This window comes from Diachasma alloeum, unplaced genomic scaffold, assembly GCF_001412515.2.
Source record: "Diachasma alloeum isolate Michigan unplaced genomic scaffold, Dall2.0 Dall_scaffold_00177, whole genome shotgun sequence".
Classification (NCBI taxonomy): domain Eukaryota; kingdom Metazoa; phylum Arthropoda; class Insecta; order Hymenoptera; family Braconidae; genus Diachasma; species Diachasma alloeum.
The window spans coordinates 1086534-1107952 of record NW_021680343.1 but is presented as its reverse complement, the minus strand read 5'-3'; the positions used below and the strand labels follow the sequence as shown (position 1 = coordinate 1107952).

At 39.6% G+C, this 21419-nt stretch overlaps 1 protein-coding gene across 1 annotated transcript; it reads right to left on the bottom strand.

Annotated features, from left to right (window-relative positions):
- Positions 1-35: 35 nt before the first annotated feature.
- LOC107036969 (ankyrin repeat and BTB/POZ domain-containing protein 2) lies at positions 36-15311 on the bottom strand. Its single transcript, XM_015255263.2, has 9 exons — positions 15156-15311; positions 14192-14883; positions 12135-12315; positions 11176-11424; positions 7306-8349; positions 2543-3907; positions 1482-1775; positions 465-647; positions 36-409 (listed from the first exon to the last, which is right to left on the bottom strand). The coding sequence occupies exons 1-9, from the start codon at positions 15309-15311 to the stop codon at positions 200-202; spliced, it is 4374 nt and encodes a 1457-aa protein (XP_015110749.1). The 3' UTR covers positions 36-199.
- Positions 15312-21419: the final 6108 nt, after the last annotated feature.

Genomic DNA, 21419 nt, shown 5'->3' with positions numbered 1-21419 from the left:
ATAACGATTTCACATATATAATTATCTGCAGAACAATGTTATAAAATTCTAATTTATCATGTTTAAACTTGGCAAGTATGGAATTAAGGCACTTACTACAGATGAGAAACGTTGATTTTAGGGAAAAAATAATACTATCGAACAAGTTATCGCAGTCTTTTAATAAGTAAGGACACGTGGGAAGGATTTTTGATGATCTTTACGTTTTTAATTTAGTGTTCTGCAACTGTGGTCGTCTTGATTTGAGTCTCGCCTGAAGGGTGAGAAGAAGTCCAGCGAGTACGTCGTGGTTGGGTAGTTTTTTAGCGAATAGAAGACGTTTCACTGAGTCGTCGTAGGTCAACAGTGCAACCATGTTCTGGAGGAGGAACCCTTGGCAGTACTCGAGTAATTGCGCTGCATTGTATACCTGTACAAAAACAAGGATCAGCGACAATTCGATGGGACGGTGGGAGATGAATTACCTTTGCATGGATGTACATGGAAACGATGTTATCGAGATCAACCATCGCTGAACATTGAGCTTCGCAGAATCGAAGTAATCCATCTAGTTGGAAAAAGTTCGCTGCTGCCATTAGTTCCAGTACGTCACTCTGGTTGACTTCTAGAGTGGCGCAGCCACCGTGGTATAGAAATTCCATCACCATCTGGAGAATAAAATTGATTTTTATTCAATGTATATTTTCATTCCGACCATTATGATTGAATAATGATTAGAAGGGGAGAAAAAAATTTAACAATTTGAATTGAGGATCTGTTTTCGATGGATTTTTATGAATTTAAGGGAGATTGTATTGTCTATTTCATGAATTGTCTCTAGAAAGTGGGATGAGTCGTAAAGAACGCTCTTTGCGTAGTTTCATATGTAATTTCATAAAATGCATAAATTGTATAATTTATTTGATTTGATTTTATTCAAATATTTTTTGTAGAATGGAATGAAAGGAAGAAAAAATGAATTGGACGTTACAAAATTAAAAATCGTCAGATTTTCTTGAGTTAAAATTCAACAATTGTAAAATTGCGTGATAAATATGATATCGTAGGGGAGAGTGGGGCAAAATGAAACAACCGAAAAACGCCTATTTGACGCAATTCAAGCAAAAAAAGATTTTTTTAATCGACTTTTGTTCATTAAATTTTTTTATTATTGGGAGTACGGATGAGAATAATAATTTTCTATTCATCTTACAATTGAATTCTCCATTCATTTTCTACTGAACGGAAAATTATTATTCTTATCAGTACTCCCAAGAATGAAAAAAAAGTTCATGAACAAAAGTTGATAAAAAAAATTAATAAAAATTCTTTGCTTGCATTGTTTTCAATATAAATATTTCAATAAAATTGTGTTATCTCAATTCCTGTCAGAGATAATCTGTAAAAACTCAAATCTTTTGCTGTTGAATTGTGCATTCGACGATAAAAAATTTTAAATCATCACGTTTTCTTCAGCTAGACCTCGACATTTATCGAATTACCTGAAAAATATGATATCGTATATCGTTAATCTGCACAATGGGTGGATTTCCCTCGCACAATTTCGAGCTCAGCATATTCCTAAACCTGGGTGACGACGTGACAAGAACGATTTTGTGTCCGTAGAACACCCTCCCCTCCACCCTGAACTGAACATCACTGAGCTCAGGATTATTAACGAACTTGGGATCGATCCTCGAGCCGCTGGACAGCGTTGTATCTCTAATGGGTTTTATCGGTTCCCACCCGTAACACGTCGAGAAGATATCCCCGAGCAGAAGCGTTGAATCCTCCTTCTGCAATTCAACACAATTACCGAATCAATTATACCGTTGAAAATGTGTTGAAATTAAAGTAGGGGAGAGTGGGGTAAAACGGCCCCTTTTGATTTTTTTAAAAATGTTAACAGCTCATTCAATTTTCAATAAAATGGAATAATTTTTTTTCCCATGGAAACTACACTTCTTCCCCTTTACAATGAGTCTAGACTGATCTCAATCAATGAATTTGTTTCTGAGTTATGAGTATCACAAAAAAAGTCAAAAGGGGCCGTTTTACCCCACTCTCCCTTAATATGAATCACCAAGTAAATTCATCAAATTTTTTTAATGCATTTTCAAAATTAAAAAAAAAGTTTTTCATGTTAATCTGCGCAAAAAAAATTATAGAAAAATCTATAGAATTTCATTTTTTCACACAACCGAATTGAAATGAATTTTCTACATTTTTTTTCACTCAGTGTCTTCTCTTTTCACTTGGAGAATTGAACAAAAAAAATTATGTTATATATTATATTAGTTTTGAGGCTTATATATTATATTGATACATATAATATATATAATATAGATAATATATATAATATATATTATATTGAACAAGAAAATTTAAACCGAGGAATTTCTGTAGAAATTACCAACAGAATAAATTGCCAAATTTTTTGTTAAATCACTCCACAACATTTAATTACAGAATGTACTATGCAGCTACCACTAAAAATAATACAGCAAATATACACGAGAATGCAGAACTAAGCCCATTCCCCCAGTAATGTCTGTGCACTCACCTTGCTATATCTGAAGATATTGAATAACAAGGGAAGACACTCCTGCACAAATTGATTAGAGTAATCATCTGGACAGACCTGCAGAAAATCCTGAAGTAACTGATCAATAACCGTATCTATTCTCATTTCATGTGCAGTAGAGAGACTGTGCATCCAGCAATGAAGGCTCCATCCCACTTTCAATCCCCTGAGTTCCATGGTAATATCCAGATGATTGCTCTCAGCACTGTGGTACATGGCCTCTTGCAGAGCTTTACTCTGACTTTTATTAAAAACCGGTTCCTTTCCCTCTTTACGGCCACTCCTGCCGTCCAACGATTGCTGTTGCGTCTGATGTTGCCCAGCCCCAGGATTCCCCTCAGCGAGAATTTCCTCGAGGGACAGGACCTCCTTCTCCCCGCGTTTGGCCGAAAAATTCAGGGGATGCGAGAGCAGCTGATGAAGACATCCTCTCTGACCATGAGCAGTGGCCACAGAAATAGCGGAGTAACAGCCGCGTTGTGCCGCCCCAGAGTAGCAGAACGAGTCCTTCATGAGGGTCGACAAGAAGGGCTGAGCCCCATGTGCCAGGAGGAGAGCCACCATCTCGTGATTTCCAGAGGCGGAAGCCGCTTGCAGAGGGGTGACCGTGCACTTGTCTTCACTCAACTTGGCTCCACCCTCGACAGTTGCCCCTCTCTCCAGCAGAATTCTCGCGATGCTGCTGTGACCGAGAAGCGCAGAATACGTCAGGGCCGTCCAGTGTTGGGTTTCAGCGTTGAAACTGCTCTGAGCGCAATTCCCATTTCCCCCGGGGCTCGACGACGAACTTGAGGAGGCGTTCGTGCCCGGGAGGCTCTTCCCCGGGGTCGAACTCGCCCCAGAGGCCCCTTTCACCGGGCTCACGGGGTTCCCCAGGGGAACCGGACTCTCCACGTTGGGATCTGCCCCGGAATCGAGGAGAGCAGTCACTGCAGTCTCACTTCCGATTATGCAAGCCAGCATCAGGGCTGTGAAGCCGTTGTCGTTAACGGTGTTGATTTTCGTCGAGGGGAGGAAGGCGAGGGCTTGCGAGATCAGGTCGGGACGACCACTCAGCAGCATCTTGAAGGCCATGTCCAGGGTCAGACGACGGACGTATTCGGAGTCGTCGGTTTTTTTTGACAGGGTGACCTCGTCGAAGGCGATGGGACGCACCGGGCAGTCGACCCCTGGGAGGAGGAGTCGCGCCGCCTGGTTCACGTCGTCGTGGTCCACGATGAGACTGTGACGGTGGTCCGCGTGCGCTGTGGAGACTCGCAGCCACTCCACCAGCGGCGGGAGGACCACGTAGGCGCGCTCGTACGCCAACTCCTGGATACCGGAACCCCTTTCGCCGTGCTCCAGCTGGGGATTTTTGGGGGTCAGTCGGAGGGTTCGGCTGGCCGTTGGGGGGAGGTCGGGATTATGAGGAGGGGTTTTTCGAAATTAAGTGGGTCGTGGTTTCATGCGCGCATTCATTAGGAACATAATTGATCGTGTGGCGCGATGGGAAATATGTAGTTACTTTTTCTTAAGGGGAGACTACTATGAGTTTTAAGTCATGGGTTGTTGGGGTGAGACTTTTCATACGTTGATGATCGATTATATAGATCTGAAAACGAATAATTAGGGCGAACAAAAATTTTTTATTGTTCGTTTGCCCGAAAACGCCTAAAATGCCAAAAACAGTCCAGGGCCTCTAATTTTTGAGCTACGAAGAATTATTTTTTCAAAATTTTCGGAAAAATATGTGGAATTACAATTACGAGCTATTTTTTTTTTAATTCGCCTCTTACATGCCTAAATTTGCTTTTTTTGTATTTTTTTCACACAAATAGTGAATTTTTTTAGATGAAAAAAAAACAAATCAGCTGTGCAGGAATCGAATTCGAAAAAACTGGCTCGTAATTGTTGTTCCACACATTTTTCCGAAAATTTTGAAAAAAAAAATAAATCAGCTGTGCAGGAATCGAATTCGAAAAAACTGGCTCGTAATTGTTGTTCCACACATTTTTCCGAAAATTTTGAAAAAAAATCGTTTGTAGCTCAAAAACTGGAGGCCCTGGACTGTTTTTAACATTTGAAGCGTTTTCGGGCAAACGCACAATAAAAAAAAATTTTTTTTACATTAATTGTTCGTTTTCAGGTCTATATAATCGATCTTCAACGTATGAAGAGTCTCACTCCAATAACCCACGAATTTTAAAACTCATAGTTGCCTCCTCTTAGTGAATTTTGGCGTTTTTGGGGACTGTTTCAAGGGGATTTTTATTGGTCATTGTAAAGACAATGATCGACAGTTTAAATTGAACGAGATGTAAAAAATTGGCAAGATTTACGGTTTCTCTGGGCTCCAGGTGAGGATTTTTGGGGAAATTCTGTTGCTCATTGTTTGGCCGCGAAATGGATTTCAATGGCATTTTTAATAGTAAATAGTTTAGAGTCTCCAATCGGCGCTAGAATATAAGTTATTGCGCTACGGTGCATAGGTCAGTATGCACGGTAGAAACTTTTAGAAAATTCTAGCGCTTTCTGAAAATTTCATTATATTCTCGAGTTTTCGAGAATATTTTTGCGATTTCTACAAATTTTAAGGATATTCTCGGGTTTTATAGAAAGTTCGAGAAAATCCTTTGGTTTTACAGAAAATTCCAGGAAATTCTCGGCTTTTCTGAGCAATTCGAAAAAATTCTCCGGTTTTCGAAAAAATTGGGGAAAATCTTCAGTGTTACAGAAAAGTCGAGAAAATTCTTGGGTTTCACAGACAATTTAAAAAATCTTGAATTTTCTAGAAAATTCTTAGGTTTTCTAAAAAATTCGAGCTAATTCTCAGGTTTTTTTAGAAAATTAGAGAAAATTTTCGGGTTTTCTAGAAAATTCGAGAATAGTCGTTGGTTTTCTATAAAATCAGAGGGAAATCTTGGATTTTCTAGAAAATTCGAAGGAAACACTTCAATGTTTTCGCCTTTTCTTGAACACCCGTGAATTCGGTTCAATTTCTTTGGAAAACCCTCAAATTTTCTTGATTTCTCGGGTGTTCTAGAAAAGTCGACAACATTGAGGTTTTTTTTTAATTGCAGGAATTCTCAAAAATCTTGATATTCAATTTTTTTTTATTCTGCCCGGGCGAAGCCGAGCCGCACAGCTAGTTTCGAAATAAAGCGCTTGATGATGTCTTTTAGAGACATTCATCAGGAAGATAATTTGTCACAGATGGGAAAGATCGACGGTTTCTCAATCAAGTTTGACATTTTTGGGGGAAATTTCAAGCGTTTTTTTGTAGTTCATTGTAAGTAATACAATTCAAATTGGATGAGATGTAAAAGTAGTAAAAATTTATTGGAAACAAAAGCTTTTGAAGGGATTCTTTGTAGAATTTCTCTATCTCTCTTCAATTTCAAGAGATGTGGTTAAAACTAGTCCAAGGGAAATTAATTCAAGTGAAAAATAACTTCAATATTTCTCTGAGAGAGATTAATTCTGAAGGATTTATTAATTGACTATTCATCTCGATAATGAGATCAATTTCGAGATGAAGTGTTTTATCATGTTTCTCACAGTGGCATGCACTAGAAAAATAATTGATCATTTGTCAAGATGCAAAAGTTTCATTTTTTTAAATCATTATGAAGACAATTAAAATTGAACGCGATCTAGGAAACATGCATCCGTTTCTCCGAGTTCTAGCTGAGAAATTTGACGGAGATTAATTGAGAGAGTTCGTTGATCGATTATGTATCATGATAATTGAGTGAATTTCGAAATAAAACGTTAGACGATGTTTTTTAGACGCCTCCATTAGGAAGATAATTTATCGTAGATGGGAAAGATTGACTTTTTCTTAATCAATTCCAACATCTTTCGGAACTCACTGGTACGCTAATCAATCTCCACATTTTAGGTAATTACCTATTCACTGTAATAATGAGTGGTTCTCGAAGAAAATTTCCACATAAAGACCAACGGTGAATCACCGTTGGTTAATCGGTTTCCAGATTAATTGAAAACAGCAAAAGCGTTATTAAAAATGAATAATGAATAATCTTCAAGCGGCACGAATGAAGCATTTGTTGAATCCAAAAGCGACGATTAAACATAAATTTCAATTCAGTAGCGAAGTGGTAAAACGGTACGAGTAAATTTTGACTATTGGCCAGTTTTCAATGGATATCTCGGAATCTAAGAGAGATAGCAAAATTTGTATTATAACCTTTTTTGTAGAGCCAATTGAGAGCTACAACAAATGTAAATACGAAAATTTCGTTCTCCCTTAAATTCGGAAATATTCCTCAAAAACTCAACTGGGAAATAAGTCGACTTAAACCGTTTCACCACTTCGCTACTGAATTCTAGCTCAATCAAATCTCAAATCAAACTCCAATTTCAATCGCTTCAGCTAAAACTTTCATGGGATTATTTTTCATGTGAATTAATTACACCAAGTGTAATTAACAACATCAACTGTAATTCAGCAGTGAAATGGTGAAACGGTTCAAGTCGTCTCATCTCGTTGAGTTTTCGAAGAATATCTCCGAATCTCAAGGAGCTACCGAAATTTTCGTAATAACCTTTTTTCTCGAGCAAATTGAGTGCTCCAAAAAATGTTCTGACAAAAATTGAGCGATCTCCCTCAGATTCCGAGATATTCTCTGAAAAATGGCCAAAAAACAGTCAAAATCGAGTTAAACCGTTCTACCACTTCACAACAGAATGAATTCCCCCGAAAAATAATCGAGCAATCCCCAATTATTTCTCAAACTCACCTGGGAGCACCGCATATAATAAAACAAAGCATTCAAAGCTTTATTCGTGAGCGGTACAGGGCACCTGCCGGCATGAGCGACCTTTCCAATGAGATCCAATAACTCAGCCATGGATCCGACACAAGTAGTCAACAGCGAGGGCTCCAGACTCGTCCCGGGTTCCCTCCCACTCCTCGAGGAATTAGAGGAGTTCAACGAACTGACACTGGCCCACCTGGGCATAGCCAGCGCACCAGAGGCGATTCTCCCGGCATTCAAATGCGCATACGGCTGAAGAAGTCCCCAGAGATCCCCACTGTTGGCAATGGCATGCTCCAGCATGGTGGCCGTGAGAGTGGTGTGAGCCTCTGTCGGCAGACACTGCAGCAGAATTTCCTCCAGAAGATTCTCGATCCCCGCTGCGAGATAGACAGCCGCATACTCGTGAATCATCCTTCCAAGTTTAACATCGGACATCCACCGGAGGAATCTGCCAACCGGAAGCTGCAGCCCCGAGCGAGAGGCCTTCGACTGCTTGAGCTGATCCCCCGAAACTGCGAACATTGTGGCAGCCCTGAGGCAAGCTTTCGTGCAAGAGTCCGCGAGGGCCGGGCAGAGGACTATTTTGAAGGCGCTGTAGACCTCCTGCTTCGAGCAGAGGCCAAGGGGCTTCGACAATCGCTGAATTTCCCTCCCAATGCGCACCAGGGCCCGTTGAAGGAGGTACGACAGCCGGGGAATCGTCTCCATGGAGACCTGGTCCATGTGCTCGCGAGTTCTTCCGTTCTGCAGGACTCTTAAGACGTCGTGGTGGGTCCAGGGAAGCTGCTGGAGCTCCACCAGACGATTGTGCGAGTCCACCCAGACAAACTCGTCGGCACTTGTGACGTTAGTGTTTATTGTCTCGAGGCTCGAGTGCCGCATGAGTCGTCTCACCGCTGGCTCGGAGCTCTCAGAGCCGCTCAGAGACGAGTAAGTCGATGTTGATGTGTGGGAACGCATCGTGAGTTGCTGAATTGCTAGTTTAATGTCCTCCAGCCCAGAACCGGACCAGGGCACCTGCAACTGTATCGGCAGACAGCGTGGTCAGAGGGGTGGTTAAGGTGTTCCGTTTGAAAAAAGTAAATGATGACATTCATCTGGGATTCGCAGAGGATGGTTATTGTCAATGGGGGATTATCTGTGATTTTTTCTGGAATTTTGCGCTTCGCTACTGTAAGTTTTACAAGTCGTGGGTTAGTGGCGTGGGACTTTTCATACGTTGAAGATCGATTATATAAACCTGAAAACGAATGATTAGTGCAAAAAAAAATTTTTTATTGTTCGTTTGCCCGAAACCGCTTAAAAGGCCGAAAACAGTCCAGGACCTCCAATTTTTGAGCTACGAAGGATTTTTTTTTCAAAATTTTAGGGAAAATATGTGGAATAACAATTACGAGCTAGTTTTTTTTAATTCGCCTCTTACATGGCTAAATTTGCTTTTTTTGTATTTTTTTACACAAATAGTGAATTTTTTATATGAAAAAAAACGAAATCAGCTGTGTAGGAGTCAAATTCCAAAAAACTGACTCGTAATTGTTGTTCCACACATTTTTCCGAAAATTAAAAAAAAATCTTTTGTAGCTCAAAAATTGGCGGCCCTGGACTGTTTTCAAACGAACAATAGAAAAAAATTTTTCTGCACTGATTATTCGTTTTACGATCTATATAATCGATCTTCAACGTGTGAAAAGTCTCACTCCAATAATCTACGACTTTGAAAACTCATAGTAGTCTCCCCTTAAGGAGATTTTTCTGATTACGAGGCGTAATATTCACGTAATGACGGGATATTTGATGGCCTCTGATTTTATACTGATTTAAAACGTCGCCGTAAAGATCTACTCGATGGGCTAGGAATAGAATTGATTGTTGACACTCCGTTGGTCGAAAATAACAAAGTAAAGAGTGATTCTTGTTTTTCTGATTTTTCTGATTACGAGGCGTAATATTCACGTAATGACGTGATATTTCATGGCCTCTGATTTTATGCTGATTTAAAACGTCGCCGTAAGGATCTGTGGGCTAGGAATAGAATTGATTTTTAACACTCCGTTGGTCGCGCTAAAGTTACGAACACCGTTGGTCGCGCCGCACCGGCATAAATCGACGTTATGATAAATTTGCGAGATCTAGGAAAAGTCATGAATTTTTTTGATTAAAAAGGGATGGAAATTTACATTGAGAATCAGTTTGAGATACGTCGAAAGCTATGGAAACACCTATTAACACTCCGTTGGTCGCGCCGCGCCCGTATAAATCGAAATAATGATTTGAAAGATCCAGAAATAGTATACTTCGTAACGAGTGCAAAAAAGTGTTTTTTGGCGAGTGGGAGGTTTATATCACGAGCCGAAGGCGAGTGATATAATCCCACGAGGTAAAAAACATTTTTTCACGAGTTACGAACAATATTTTTCATCACAATGTGGCGGAAATTCACTTTTCGTCACAGTGTGATGAAAAGATCACTTTTCGTCACAGCGTGATGAAAAAATCTTTAAAAAATCAAGAGTGATCTAGATCGTATACTTGAAGGAGTTCCGTGAGATTTTTTAAGTTCGGTGTTACTCCTAATTATATATTTAAGCTCAAAGTCGCCTTTTTTTTTTGAAAATTCGGAAAATTTGAAAATCCAACACTTACGATATTTTTAGCGGATATTTTTATTGGTGACTCGACTTATCAACTGAATATTTCAACTGCGACATTGAAATTAAAAATTTTCAAATACGAGATTTCAACTAAAATGGTTCTGCTTCAATGATTCAAATGCGATGGATAATATCGTAGATTATCTTCGTGGTATCGCTCAATGCATTTCATTATAGGCTGGAATCGACGAAAATTTTATATTACTGTATAATAATAATGGGTTATGGTTATTTATTATCGTTCATTTCTTCATTATATTTATTATGATCGATGTTATTAATGTTGAACTGCTGGTTTACAACCGCGAGTATCGGTTGATTAATTTAATTTGGGTTTATTGATTGTTTAGTTCAAGTATTCAGGTGTTTTTTTGAAAGCTCCAGTAATAAATGTGGAACGATGTTCCCCACTATATTATTGTTAATTTTTTGTCCGTAAATAGTTGTTTAAAACCCAGCTCAAGTATCGTAATTAAAAAATCCCGCTGGATTTGTCACAGTTTAAATGTCGCAGTTAAAAGTCCAGTCGATAACTCGCGGAACCTTTCCATTGATAGGGCTTCTAGACACTTCAAAATAAGATATCGAATGTTATCAAATTTTTCAGAGGAACATAAACAAATGAGGAAAATTAATTTGACTGCAGTGTAATTAAAAAACCGGAAACGGAGTGTTTAATAATTTGTTAACGGAACCTAGAAAAATTCTAAAAAAATTCATTCGTCACCTGACAACGGCGATAAGCGTTCTACAAAAATTTCAAATCAATGTCACCATTTTTATTCACAAGTGAAGACCCTTAACCCTAGATTGGTCACCATGCGAGGGAATTGCCGCACGGTGTCGTTTTTTTCGTCTTGTCACCGGCTGGTTGACCGGAAAAATCCGAAAAAATTTGAATTCGTCGATTAAAGTATCTGGAATATTTTAGTATTGTTTTTTTAATATTACATCTCAAAGCCTGGAATAAAAAAAATCATTTCCAGCAGTTGAACAATTTTTTCCCATGTTAAATGAAATTGCCCGTTGCGCGACGTTGCTGGAAACTCGTTAAACGCGCCCGGGCAGTGTAGAGTGAATTCGGCAACGCTGGAGCCTAAATAACACGGCGGCAAACCCCCGCGGAGGTGACCAGAGTCGCAAGTTCCCGTCAGGTGACCAAACTAGGGTTAATGTGGTATTAATGATATGGCAGAACCTTGGCGGGAGTGGCTCGATGGCGGTTGCGACTCTGTCCGTTTCTGTGGCGGCCATTTCTCTGGGTAACTGACGCGGATAGCCTGTCGTCCTCAGGGACGGAATTCAATTGGGGAGGACTGTGACTACGGTGATGACGATGGGGTGGGGAACTACTACTCGTGTGTCCACCTGTGTCCGACATACTGGCGTGACCTGATGAACGGTTCTCGTCGGAGGAGCTGTTACCTGTACACTCCGTTGGCCGTCGCTGCAATATTTCTCATTGTTTATTGGGGAATGTTATGACAGGAGGAGTGAGGCGAATAATTGAGACTTTAATTTTTTATGACTGATGCAACGTGAAATAGTATATTTCGTAACGAGTGCAAAAAAGTGTTTTTTGGCGAGTGGGAGGTTTATATCACGAGCTGAAGGCGAGTGATATAATCCCATGAGCTGAAAAACATTTTTTCACGAGTTACGAACAATATTTTTCATCACAATCTGGCGGAAATTGGACTTTTAGGCACGCGGAGCGTGCCGAAAAGTTCACTTTTCGTCACAGCGTGATGAAAAGAAAGTTTTGAGAACTTGTTTTTGGACTTTAGCAGTTGCTTCTGTTACTTCAGGGCTTTATTACGATTTTCGGCAATGTTAAGGATATCCAAGTACTTTGGCTATTTTTTCTCCAGTGAAATGCTTTCTAGTTTTGTGGTCTAACATCAGAGCTTTCATCCATCAGGAGTTATCGAATCTGAGTGATATTGAGCCCGCGTTTGGCAACAGAAGGGCCCCATACGGATGATTAAGCCCTGAACTTCATGAAAAATTTCAAATAGATAGAAATTCATTCTTATAGACATCTCTGTTAAAAAAATAAAAGCAACATCTTGTGGTCACGTCATTAAAAGGTGACCACATCCTATTAAAAAAAAAACACGTCAAGGGTTTTTATCATCTGAAATTGCCTAACAGTACCCGAAGTTCATGGCTGAGATGATGATGTTGAGATTGATGTGGATGCTGGGGCGTGGGTGTAGGTGCCACACTGTCGGTGTCCCTCTCCGGTATCATGTGAACCATATTATGTGATTTCGTTGATTCCGAGTTCTCCTTGGTGTACGGTGGACAATAAATATCCCGTGTACCACCGCCAGGCCTAAAAAGTAACCCAAGACAGATGAAATGATTAATTTCCTCATTCCCCAATTAATCATCCGCTAATTTGAAGGACGATGAATATCGGGGAATTTAAATACGGTATTTAACAGAGTAAAGAGTGATTCCGCGGAGATTCTTAATTCATGCCAAAACTATGGGGCTCTGGATGGTATTTTACTAGTCGTAGATGTCGAATTGTGAAACTGATAAAATCGGTTGAGCGTGTTTGCCCGAGGGGCCTTCTTGTGTGTTGTATGTTCAAGAGGGGGACCCCTCTGGCTTGCACGTCGTATATCTTCGGAGGCCAGCGTCTCGCGCGGACCCCGGTACCGTTGCCCAGGAGTGAGAGATAAAGATGATAAAAAAAATAAAAATAAAACGATTGAAGGCGGATAAAAAGAAAGGGATAGGTGGTAAGATGGACGAGAGAGTCGTGTGTGTGGGGGTAATTTGAAACAGTCGACGATACACCTTCAGAAATTTATTTGATAATGTCGTGCAAATGTTCTCCGGTAAAAGAAAAAAAATTGTAAATCTGTCGAACGCAGATAGCGATTCGCTCCTTTTGCTGAATTAGGACGACCGAATTTGTCCGCGGTCACGGAAATATTATTCGTCTGTTCGTTGATTACTTTGGCCGTTTTTACTTCTCGCTAGAATTTTTCTTTACGTTTTTTGTGGAACATCAGAGATTTTATTTGAACCTCATTGGACCCTGGGTCTAAATTTGATTGCTCATTCTGAAGAGATAATAACAGGTTGAAAATTTCTTAAACAACGTAGAAAGTTTAGTTCTGGATTGAGAAAAATAAGATAATTGAATAATTTTCTAATAAATCATATATTAATAATTTTGAGTTTTCAAAAACTTTCAACAATTTTAAATATTAGTTCGTAAAAAGTGAATGTTTGAAAAAGAAGAACTGCAAAGTGCAATTTGAATGAAGTTGAATATCCATGAATGTTTCCAAATTGTTCCCACACAGTTAACCCTTTTTTAAAAAAATGTAACGTTTTCTCTCAGCAATCTATTCCTCCATGCTTGACTTATAATTATTTCCATCCTATTCTTGCATATCTTATATAAAATAAGAAACTATTAAAAAAAAAATGCATGTATATATTTTTTTTAATGTCTTCATTTTATTCATTTTTACTTTCGATAACGAATTTAAATGGCGATATTTCTCCTTTTTCATTCCGTGGAACATCATGACCTCAATAATAAAAATAATGATGAAGTAAATCAAATACGATCGAATGAAGTGGAATTCGTTCCTAAATCGACTGTGAAAATGTGAAAACAATATTATATACTATTATTATATACATTTACTATTATTTCCAAAAATTGATCATCTGTGATGACGACCTACGGAGAGAAATGTTCAGTAAAAATTACGGAACTCACAGTTCACTCACCGATTACGGAATCGGTTCAAAAAATTTAAGTGACGATATCGTCATTTTTCGCAGGAGATTCAGCAAAAAATTACGGAACGCTCTGGAAAAAGTCCGTGATTTTACGTAAAAATTGACAGTTCCGTAAAATTTCCTACAACCACATTGCGCTCCGGAATAGCGGAAAAGATGCGTCATTTTTATCGAATATTTCTCTGCATGCATAGCTTATCCTGAGACTCCCTCATTTCCCGCGTGCGCGTCCCTCCCCCGTTCCCGCAATTGCCAACGAAAAGATCCTCGCCGAAGCCCCCCCAGAAACCTAAAAATTCCTAAATCCGTCCATCTCAAACAGCGCCTCATTCCTTCCTTCTCCCCCGCGACTCCAAAAATATTCATATATTCCCTGATTAATTAAACATGACCACTGGCCTGCGCGCGGCGTTAAACCGCTCTCCCCTCTGCGTATTTACCCCCTGAGTCTCCACTGCTGTACAAAACTCCAGTCCGCCTTGAATCCGGTCGTGTCACCGGGTAACGACCAGTAGTCCTCCAAAACAGACTCGTCCTCTTCGATCCTGAGGACGTCCTCCCTGCTCGGGCTGACCTTCACAATAACATCACTCGACTCGCGCTCACACTCCCCCATTCCCCCCTGATCCACCCCAAATTTCACCGCAACCTGGCCGTCCGCATCGCACTGACTCCCGGGATCTCCATCCTGCCTCACCGACCACGAGGACTGGCTCCCGGTGACGCCCTCGTTGTTGCCCTGTCGATTATCCCCGCAGTAAATAACAACTCTATTATTCCCATCGCTCTCGATTTTCCCGTCGTTCCATTCCGGCGTCACCATCCTCGGCTTCGGCAGGGGCTTGGGCGGTGCTGGCCGCGTTGGCACCACCAGCGAGTCACAGGACCCCGATAACAGTGCTCTCGGGCTCTTCACTGGCAACTGCATCTCCCTAGCTCCACCATCAAATGCCAGACGGCTTTTGTCCTCAAGCGTCGACATGCTCTCGTAGTCATCGCACTTTGTCGCTTCCTGCCACTCCTTCGACGGTGTGCGCTTCACAAAGGGCATGGGCCTCCGCAGAATAAAGTTGGCTGTGTCCAGCGGCTTACTGATGTACGATTCAATACGCGGGATCTCCATTCTGCAGTCCTTCAACTCCCTGCACATGTGACAATTGCAATTGCCACCGCAGGACGATTTTTTCCGCAGCATTTTTCAACTCATTCCCGGGCTTTTTCGTCACGCCCGGGCGACCGGTTTTTCCCGGGGAAAGTTACTCGATGCTCAGTGATTGAGAGAACTCGGGGCTGTCATTACGTGTCGATTCACTTCCGGGGGTTCACGATTCACTCGATGCAGATTGGGATGGCGATGAATTTATGGCTGGGATTTTTAGGTTTTCGATGGAGAGACGGTCTCACTGGCTCGTTTGGATGTAAACATGTGACTGAACTGAGCGTGTTTCGTGGCTTCCTGCACATCACCTGGTGAAACGTGTACTTCCTCTCGGGGAGCTCAAGGGGGGAGGAAACATACACCAGTATAGGCGCCTTTTGTCGTAAATGCACTGATATCATGTGAAAATAAAAGGAAGAGGGGAAGTGCGTATGCTGCAACTCCGCCTCTCGATATCCTCCGAGGTATCAAACTTGTTTGAGGAGTCTTGGGAAGGTCTCGATGGACTCGAGTCATTTGAATGCGGTACGATGGTGTGGGGTGATTCAACTGATTTTTTACTCGTTTTATTTTTTGGCCAAATTCTTTTTTACGGTTTAGTGAACGCTGGAGATTTCATGTGAGGATGACGAAGGACTTTGGCTATTTTTTATTCAGTGGAATGATCACTACTTTTGTAGTCTAACATCAGAGATTATAGTCCTGAATTTGAAGTTCGGTATTGAACCGTTAAAAAACATTTTTTTTAAATTGCAGGCGGCTGTATCTACGATACACGGAGAGAAATATTCAGTAAAAATTACGGAACGCTCTGGAATAATTCCGTGACAGTTCCGTAAAATTTCTTACAACCACTTTTCGCTTCGGAATTACGGAAAAGACGTAATTTTTATTGAATATTTCTCTCCGTGTAGTAATTCTACGTGGATCCGTCCATGGTCTTTCCTTCTTTTTCGAATTTCCTAGAAACTCTTTGTATTCCCTCGAATTTTCGCGACACTCTTTGAAATCTTTCGAAATTTCTAAAAAATCCTTGAATTTTTTCAAAATTTCAAGAAACTTCTCAAATTACCTCGAAATGTCTAGAATTTTCTAGAATTCCGATAGATGGCGCTGCACATAAGGACCGTTGCCCAAAATGACCCCCATATTGAAACCATAGACGTATCCACGTCAAAATTGTTAAAAAAATTAGAAAGTTTACTTTTGGAGGAAGATTGATGAAATTCTCTAAAAATTGAATTTTTTGGAAATTACGAGCCATTTATGTAAGGAATTTATTCATATTCAGAATTTAACCAGAAATCGATTTCACGCCTGAAAAAACAATGTTTCCGACAGTTTAAACAATTTCAATTATTTATTTATAATCAGCAAATGTGGAAAAATGATAATTCTGTGCAAAATGTCATTTGAATGACGCTGAATATTCATGATTTTTTCAAAATATTCTCACGCAATTTACTTCACAAATTTGAGGATTGAAAACGATGGAATCTATAGTGTGGTCTGCACCAAACTAAAAGAGAAAATGAGAAGTCTACTTCTATAGGAAGATTCACAAAATAATTGAAAAATTCAATTTTTTAGGATTACGAATTTTTCAATATTTCATTCATAAACAATTAATTTTTCACCGTCCATGCTAGTATTTTGAGTTTTACAAACATTTCAACACTTAATTATTCTTTTCTAAAACGAGAATGTTTAAAAAAATCGCAAAATGTAATTTCTCTCACAATCAATTTAAAAAGTTGATAATTGAAAATCCCTGAATCTCTAGTAGATTCCGTACGCAGCAGTAAAAGGTACTTATATATCCTTAACTAAATTATAATCATTCCCACTGGAGAGATGAAGAGTACCATTGGTTTCGGGCTGGACATCCGGCGCCCATCCTACATCCTGCCCCAGCCCAACCCCTGCCAACCTCCGTGACGATTTCAAAAGAGAAAAAAAAGGAAGACACCTGATAAAATTAAATAAAAACACCGCGACAGTCGCTACTTTCCCCTTCTTTCAATTTTCCTGTCAAAAAAGTTCACACACGCGTCATTCTCGGCGAACAAAAAGTGCGGAGAGAAGCTAATAAAATGGGAATGTGTGTCTTTGACGCTGAAAATAGCTGAACGATTCAGCACGACACGTTGTAATTCGAGGAATGAAAGCCACGTAAGGAGCTTTCCGGTACTATTTTATCACTTGAAATGAAGAGACCTACTGTGGCACTTTCCCAGCGGGCAATTAATCGCGTATGACAGAGACCCACCGCTGAGTGTTGTGGCTTCCGTGCACACAGCGTATCTAAGTAGGTTACTGATTTGAGCGAGTGCTGAATAAAAAGAAAAATCTAATATTGTTTTTTTTAATCTTTGGGATAATTGAGGGGAATTCATTATTTAGGACATTATTGGGGATATCTCAATGTGCCACACTTTGTACATTCGCTTGTGTCATTACATTTCAGTGGATTCTTCATTATTATTAAGGTGTTTCGTCTGTCGATCACAGAGGGGCGAAAGAGGGGGGAGGGGAGTCTTATTGGTCTCGAGCCCTGATTCAATCGCTGAGCACGAACTTTTCCAATTTTCAAGTAACTATTCAAGTGTGCATTTGAACATTTTTTGAATATTGATTTTATTCATCAGACTGATTGATTTTTTCTCATCACCTACGGGTGTCAAATAATTTTTATTGGATGTTTTTCTAATTAGTGAAATAATATTAAAATGCGTCTCGAGTTGGTAAACCTGTCGAGTGTTTTCTCTCTCTCAGTTCCATGGCCAACCCATACCTTTCCCATGATGCTCACTGACATTCGAATCTCGCGCCTGCGCGTGAGGGCGTAATTGCCCCGAAACTCATAATTTTCCGAATCATTTGTTCAAATAACTTTCTTATGAAGTCTGAAAAAAGTCTGAAACTTATACGTGTTCTCAGAAACATTTAATTTATCACCCACTAGTTTCCTCAATAGTTCATTATTTCTTTGGGTTCCATGGAAATTTCCCTAATTGAGAGTGGGGTACACGGAGAGAAATATTCAATAAAAATTACGTATCTTTCTCGTAATTCCGGAGCGAAATGTTGTTGTAGGAAATTTTACGGAACTGTCACGGACATTTTCCGGAGTATTGCGTAATTTTTATCTGAATCTCTTGTGAAAAATTACGATACCGTCACTTAAATTTTCTGAGTCGATTCCGTAATCGGTGAGTGAATTGTGAGTTCCGTAATTTTTACTGAACATTTCTCTCCGTGTAACTCGGGGGTTACAGCTGGAGGGGTTACAAAAACATCCAAATTTTTTTTTTTTATTGAGACTGAGATCTGAAAAAAATTTGCAAGAATTCTTAATGTTGCAGCATACTCAGAATTTTCTCTTGTGAATTTTCCAATGTTTTTTCATCATTTTAACTTTAAAAACACCTTAAAAACTAAGCTCGCGGCGTTCGCGAACGCCCGAGGGCTTCGTCTCCCCCTTTCCGTGCGGATGTGACCGTGAGGGTTTTTTCGACTGCTCCATTATCCCAATTTCGCCGTAAAATAGGATGTGTAACCTTCTCTTCATTATCATTACAAATAGTATGTTGTGGTACTATTTGTAATTCCTGCAAAATAAAATTTCGAACTTCTCTTCATGCACGAGAATTCACTTTAAGCGGCTTCTCTTAGTCTATTTATATTATTTATTTCACTGAATTTATTTTTGTTAAATTAATAAGTGGAGTTGTACAATGAAATAAATCGATTTCTTTCAAAAACTGATGAATATCTTGAAGCGGGGGGAGATGAGATCCAATTACACTGTTAGAGAAAAAATGAAATTTCATGGACAGTAACACTGAATGCGATTTGAGGAAAAGTCATGAAATTTCCAGGTTCACTAAAAATTCAGTAAAATTCCAGAATTTTAAGCAGCATAAAGACGAGAATTCCTTAATTTATTTGAATTTCCAATCTAATGTGAATATTTAATGCTAAATTACATAAAATTTTCAATGAAATCTGAAAATTCTCGAAAATTCCAGAATATATTTACTGGAATTTTATGGTTATCTATTTATTTTCAGAGAAAAATAGAACTGAAATTTACGGTTCTCTTAGATTTTTCCACGAAATTCTGTATTTTTAATGACGAAATTCCTTGAAATTTCAGTGGTAATTAAATTCGATCGAAATTTCCAAGATGTGTACCGGAAATTTCAGACAACAATTTTTAACAGTTTAAAGTTGGCTTCAAGAAGCAAACTAAGACCGAGAAAAAAGATGCTCCCGATAATTCCACGGGTTCTGAGATATTCACCAAAAAATCACCTGCTCTGAAGTTAATTTGACTCATCCTGTTTTCCCACTTCTTCACCAATGTTTTTTTTTCTTTTTTCGTAAACGGAAGTTTCTAATTATTTCGACCTATGCCGCAATCCCTCGTCTTCAGCGATTTGAACTGCGGGTGAATGCAAAGTTCGTGTGCGTCGCCGATTGTCTATGGGCACTGCTGCGCGACGCGGGTGTCAAGGGCGATCGTTTGCGGAAGAGGCAGTCAAAAAACGGAAAAAGTGATTCAGACTTCAATCTTCGTTGTGTCAATTGAGATTTGCGCATATTTTCCCGATTGCTATCAATGAAGCGGAAAACTTCGATTGATTTTTTCATCAAATTCTGAATTTTGAATGCACGGAGAGGAATATTCAGTAAAAATTACGGAACTCACAACTCGCTCAACGATTACGGAATGGACTCAGAATTTAAGCGACGGTATCGTAATTTTTCACAGGAGATTCAGATAAAAATTACGGAACGCTCGGAAAAAATTCCGTGACAGTTCCCTAAATTTTCCTACAACCACATTTCACTCCGGAATTACATTTCTCTCCGTGTGTCTAAATTCCTTGAAATTGCAGGGAAACTGGAGATTTTCGGGAAGGCACGTACGAAAAAATTTCATCGAAAAATGTCAACTATTTTGACTATTGACTACAGAAACTATTTTATTAAAAAAAGTCAGTAGAATTTCGCCTTTCTAAAAAACTTTGTCTATTGAGCAATTTTCTACATATAAGAATTCCTCGACATAAATTTTTCAAGTTTTTTCAACATTATATTTTCGCTTTTCCTTAAAAAAATTAAATTTAAATCTCAGAAAATTTGAGCCGAGGAATTTTTAATACAAAAAAGTCAGTAGAATAAATTGTACAGAAAAACCAAGTTCTATTGATTTTTTTCTGTAGAATATTTTCCGCCGAACAGTTCTGTTGAAAAAAAGTCTGCGATAAACCGCGGAATTTTCCCCTACACGGAGAGAAATATTCAATAAAAATTACGTAACTTTTCCGTAATTCCGGAGCGAAACGCGATTGTAGGAAATTTTACGGAACTGTCACGCAATTTTTCCGGAGCCTTCCGTAATTTTTATCTGAATCTCCTGTGAAAAATAACGATGTCGTCACTTAAATTTTCTGAGTCGATTTCGTAATCGGTGATTGAATTGTGAGTTTCGTAATTTTTACTGAACATTTCTCTCCGTGTAGAATCGGCGAATTCGCTAGGTTTTTTATGAAAACGAAGCGCAAAAAATGTTCACCAATGAATTCAATGAAATGATACTCCATCCGCAGCCTAAAGTCCCATTATCGTGTGAAAAAGAGAGTCCATTAGGCATATGCACTAGCTTTCATCAGGCCTCGAGCACGAGTTGGAAATTAGTCCGCACGAAAGTCGGAAATTTTGCGTTGAATCTCTGGGAACCATGGAAATTATTTAGAATACAAAAGGGGAGAACCACCGCAAGCTAACAAGAACAAACTAAACAGATATTCAGGCTAATGCGTTTCACGCGAGCACGCGCTCACTTGCGCGTCTTCACTCTTTTCCCAACTTCCGTTCCTTATTTCTCTCAACTTTTTCCGCACATCTCGTCCTCACACAGACCACTCTGTAGGTCAGGGTCGTCCAGTTCTGTTCAAACACCAAATCCATAGCTCATTATCGAATATGATTTGGCCTTTTGCGTATCTCCCGTTTCTCTCCTCTCGCTGGGGCACCTCAGGCCAAATTTCCTCGACTTGTTTTTTCGTACAGTCGGTCAACGGCACTGGACCCTCTCCCGCCACGCCCCCCGGGAACAACGTATCCTCAACAAGAATTTATGGTTCACCTCTCGCGAGGTATACGATTTTTTTTTAAGACTCGATCTTATTCTCAATCTCCTTCATTTTTTTGTCATTCACCTTTATTATTCTCGTTTTTCTTCTGGGGATTCGTTTTTATCCCTGATGATCACCCAGAGGAGGGGTGCGTGCTTTTGGCAAGAGCTCACCTAATTTCCGATTGGCTTTTTACGGGCATAACCAGGGTTGGGTGCATAAATTACATCGGTAAATTGCACAGTTTTTTTACCGACGTAATTTACGTAAATTACACTGATGGGTTTCTGACATTTTCCGCACTTCCCTTCCCTTTTCTCCACCAGAGATTAGCACTGGGTCTTCTCCGAAAATCGTAAAAGT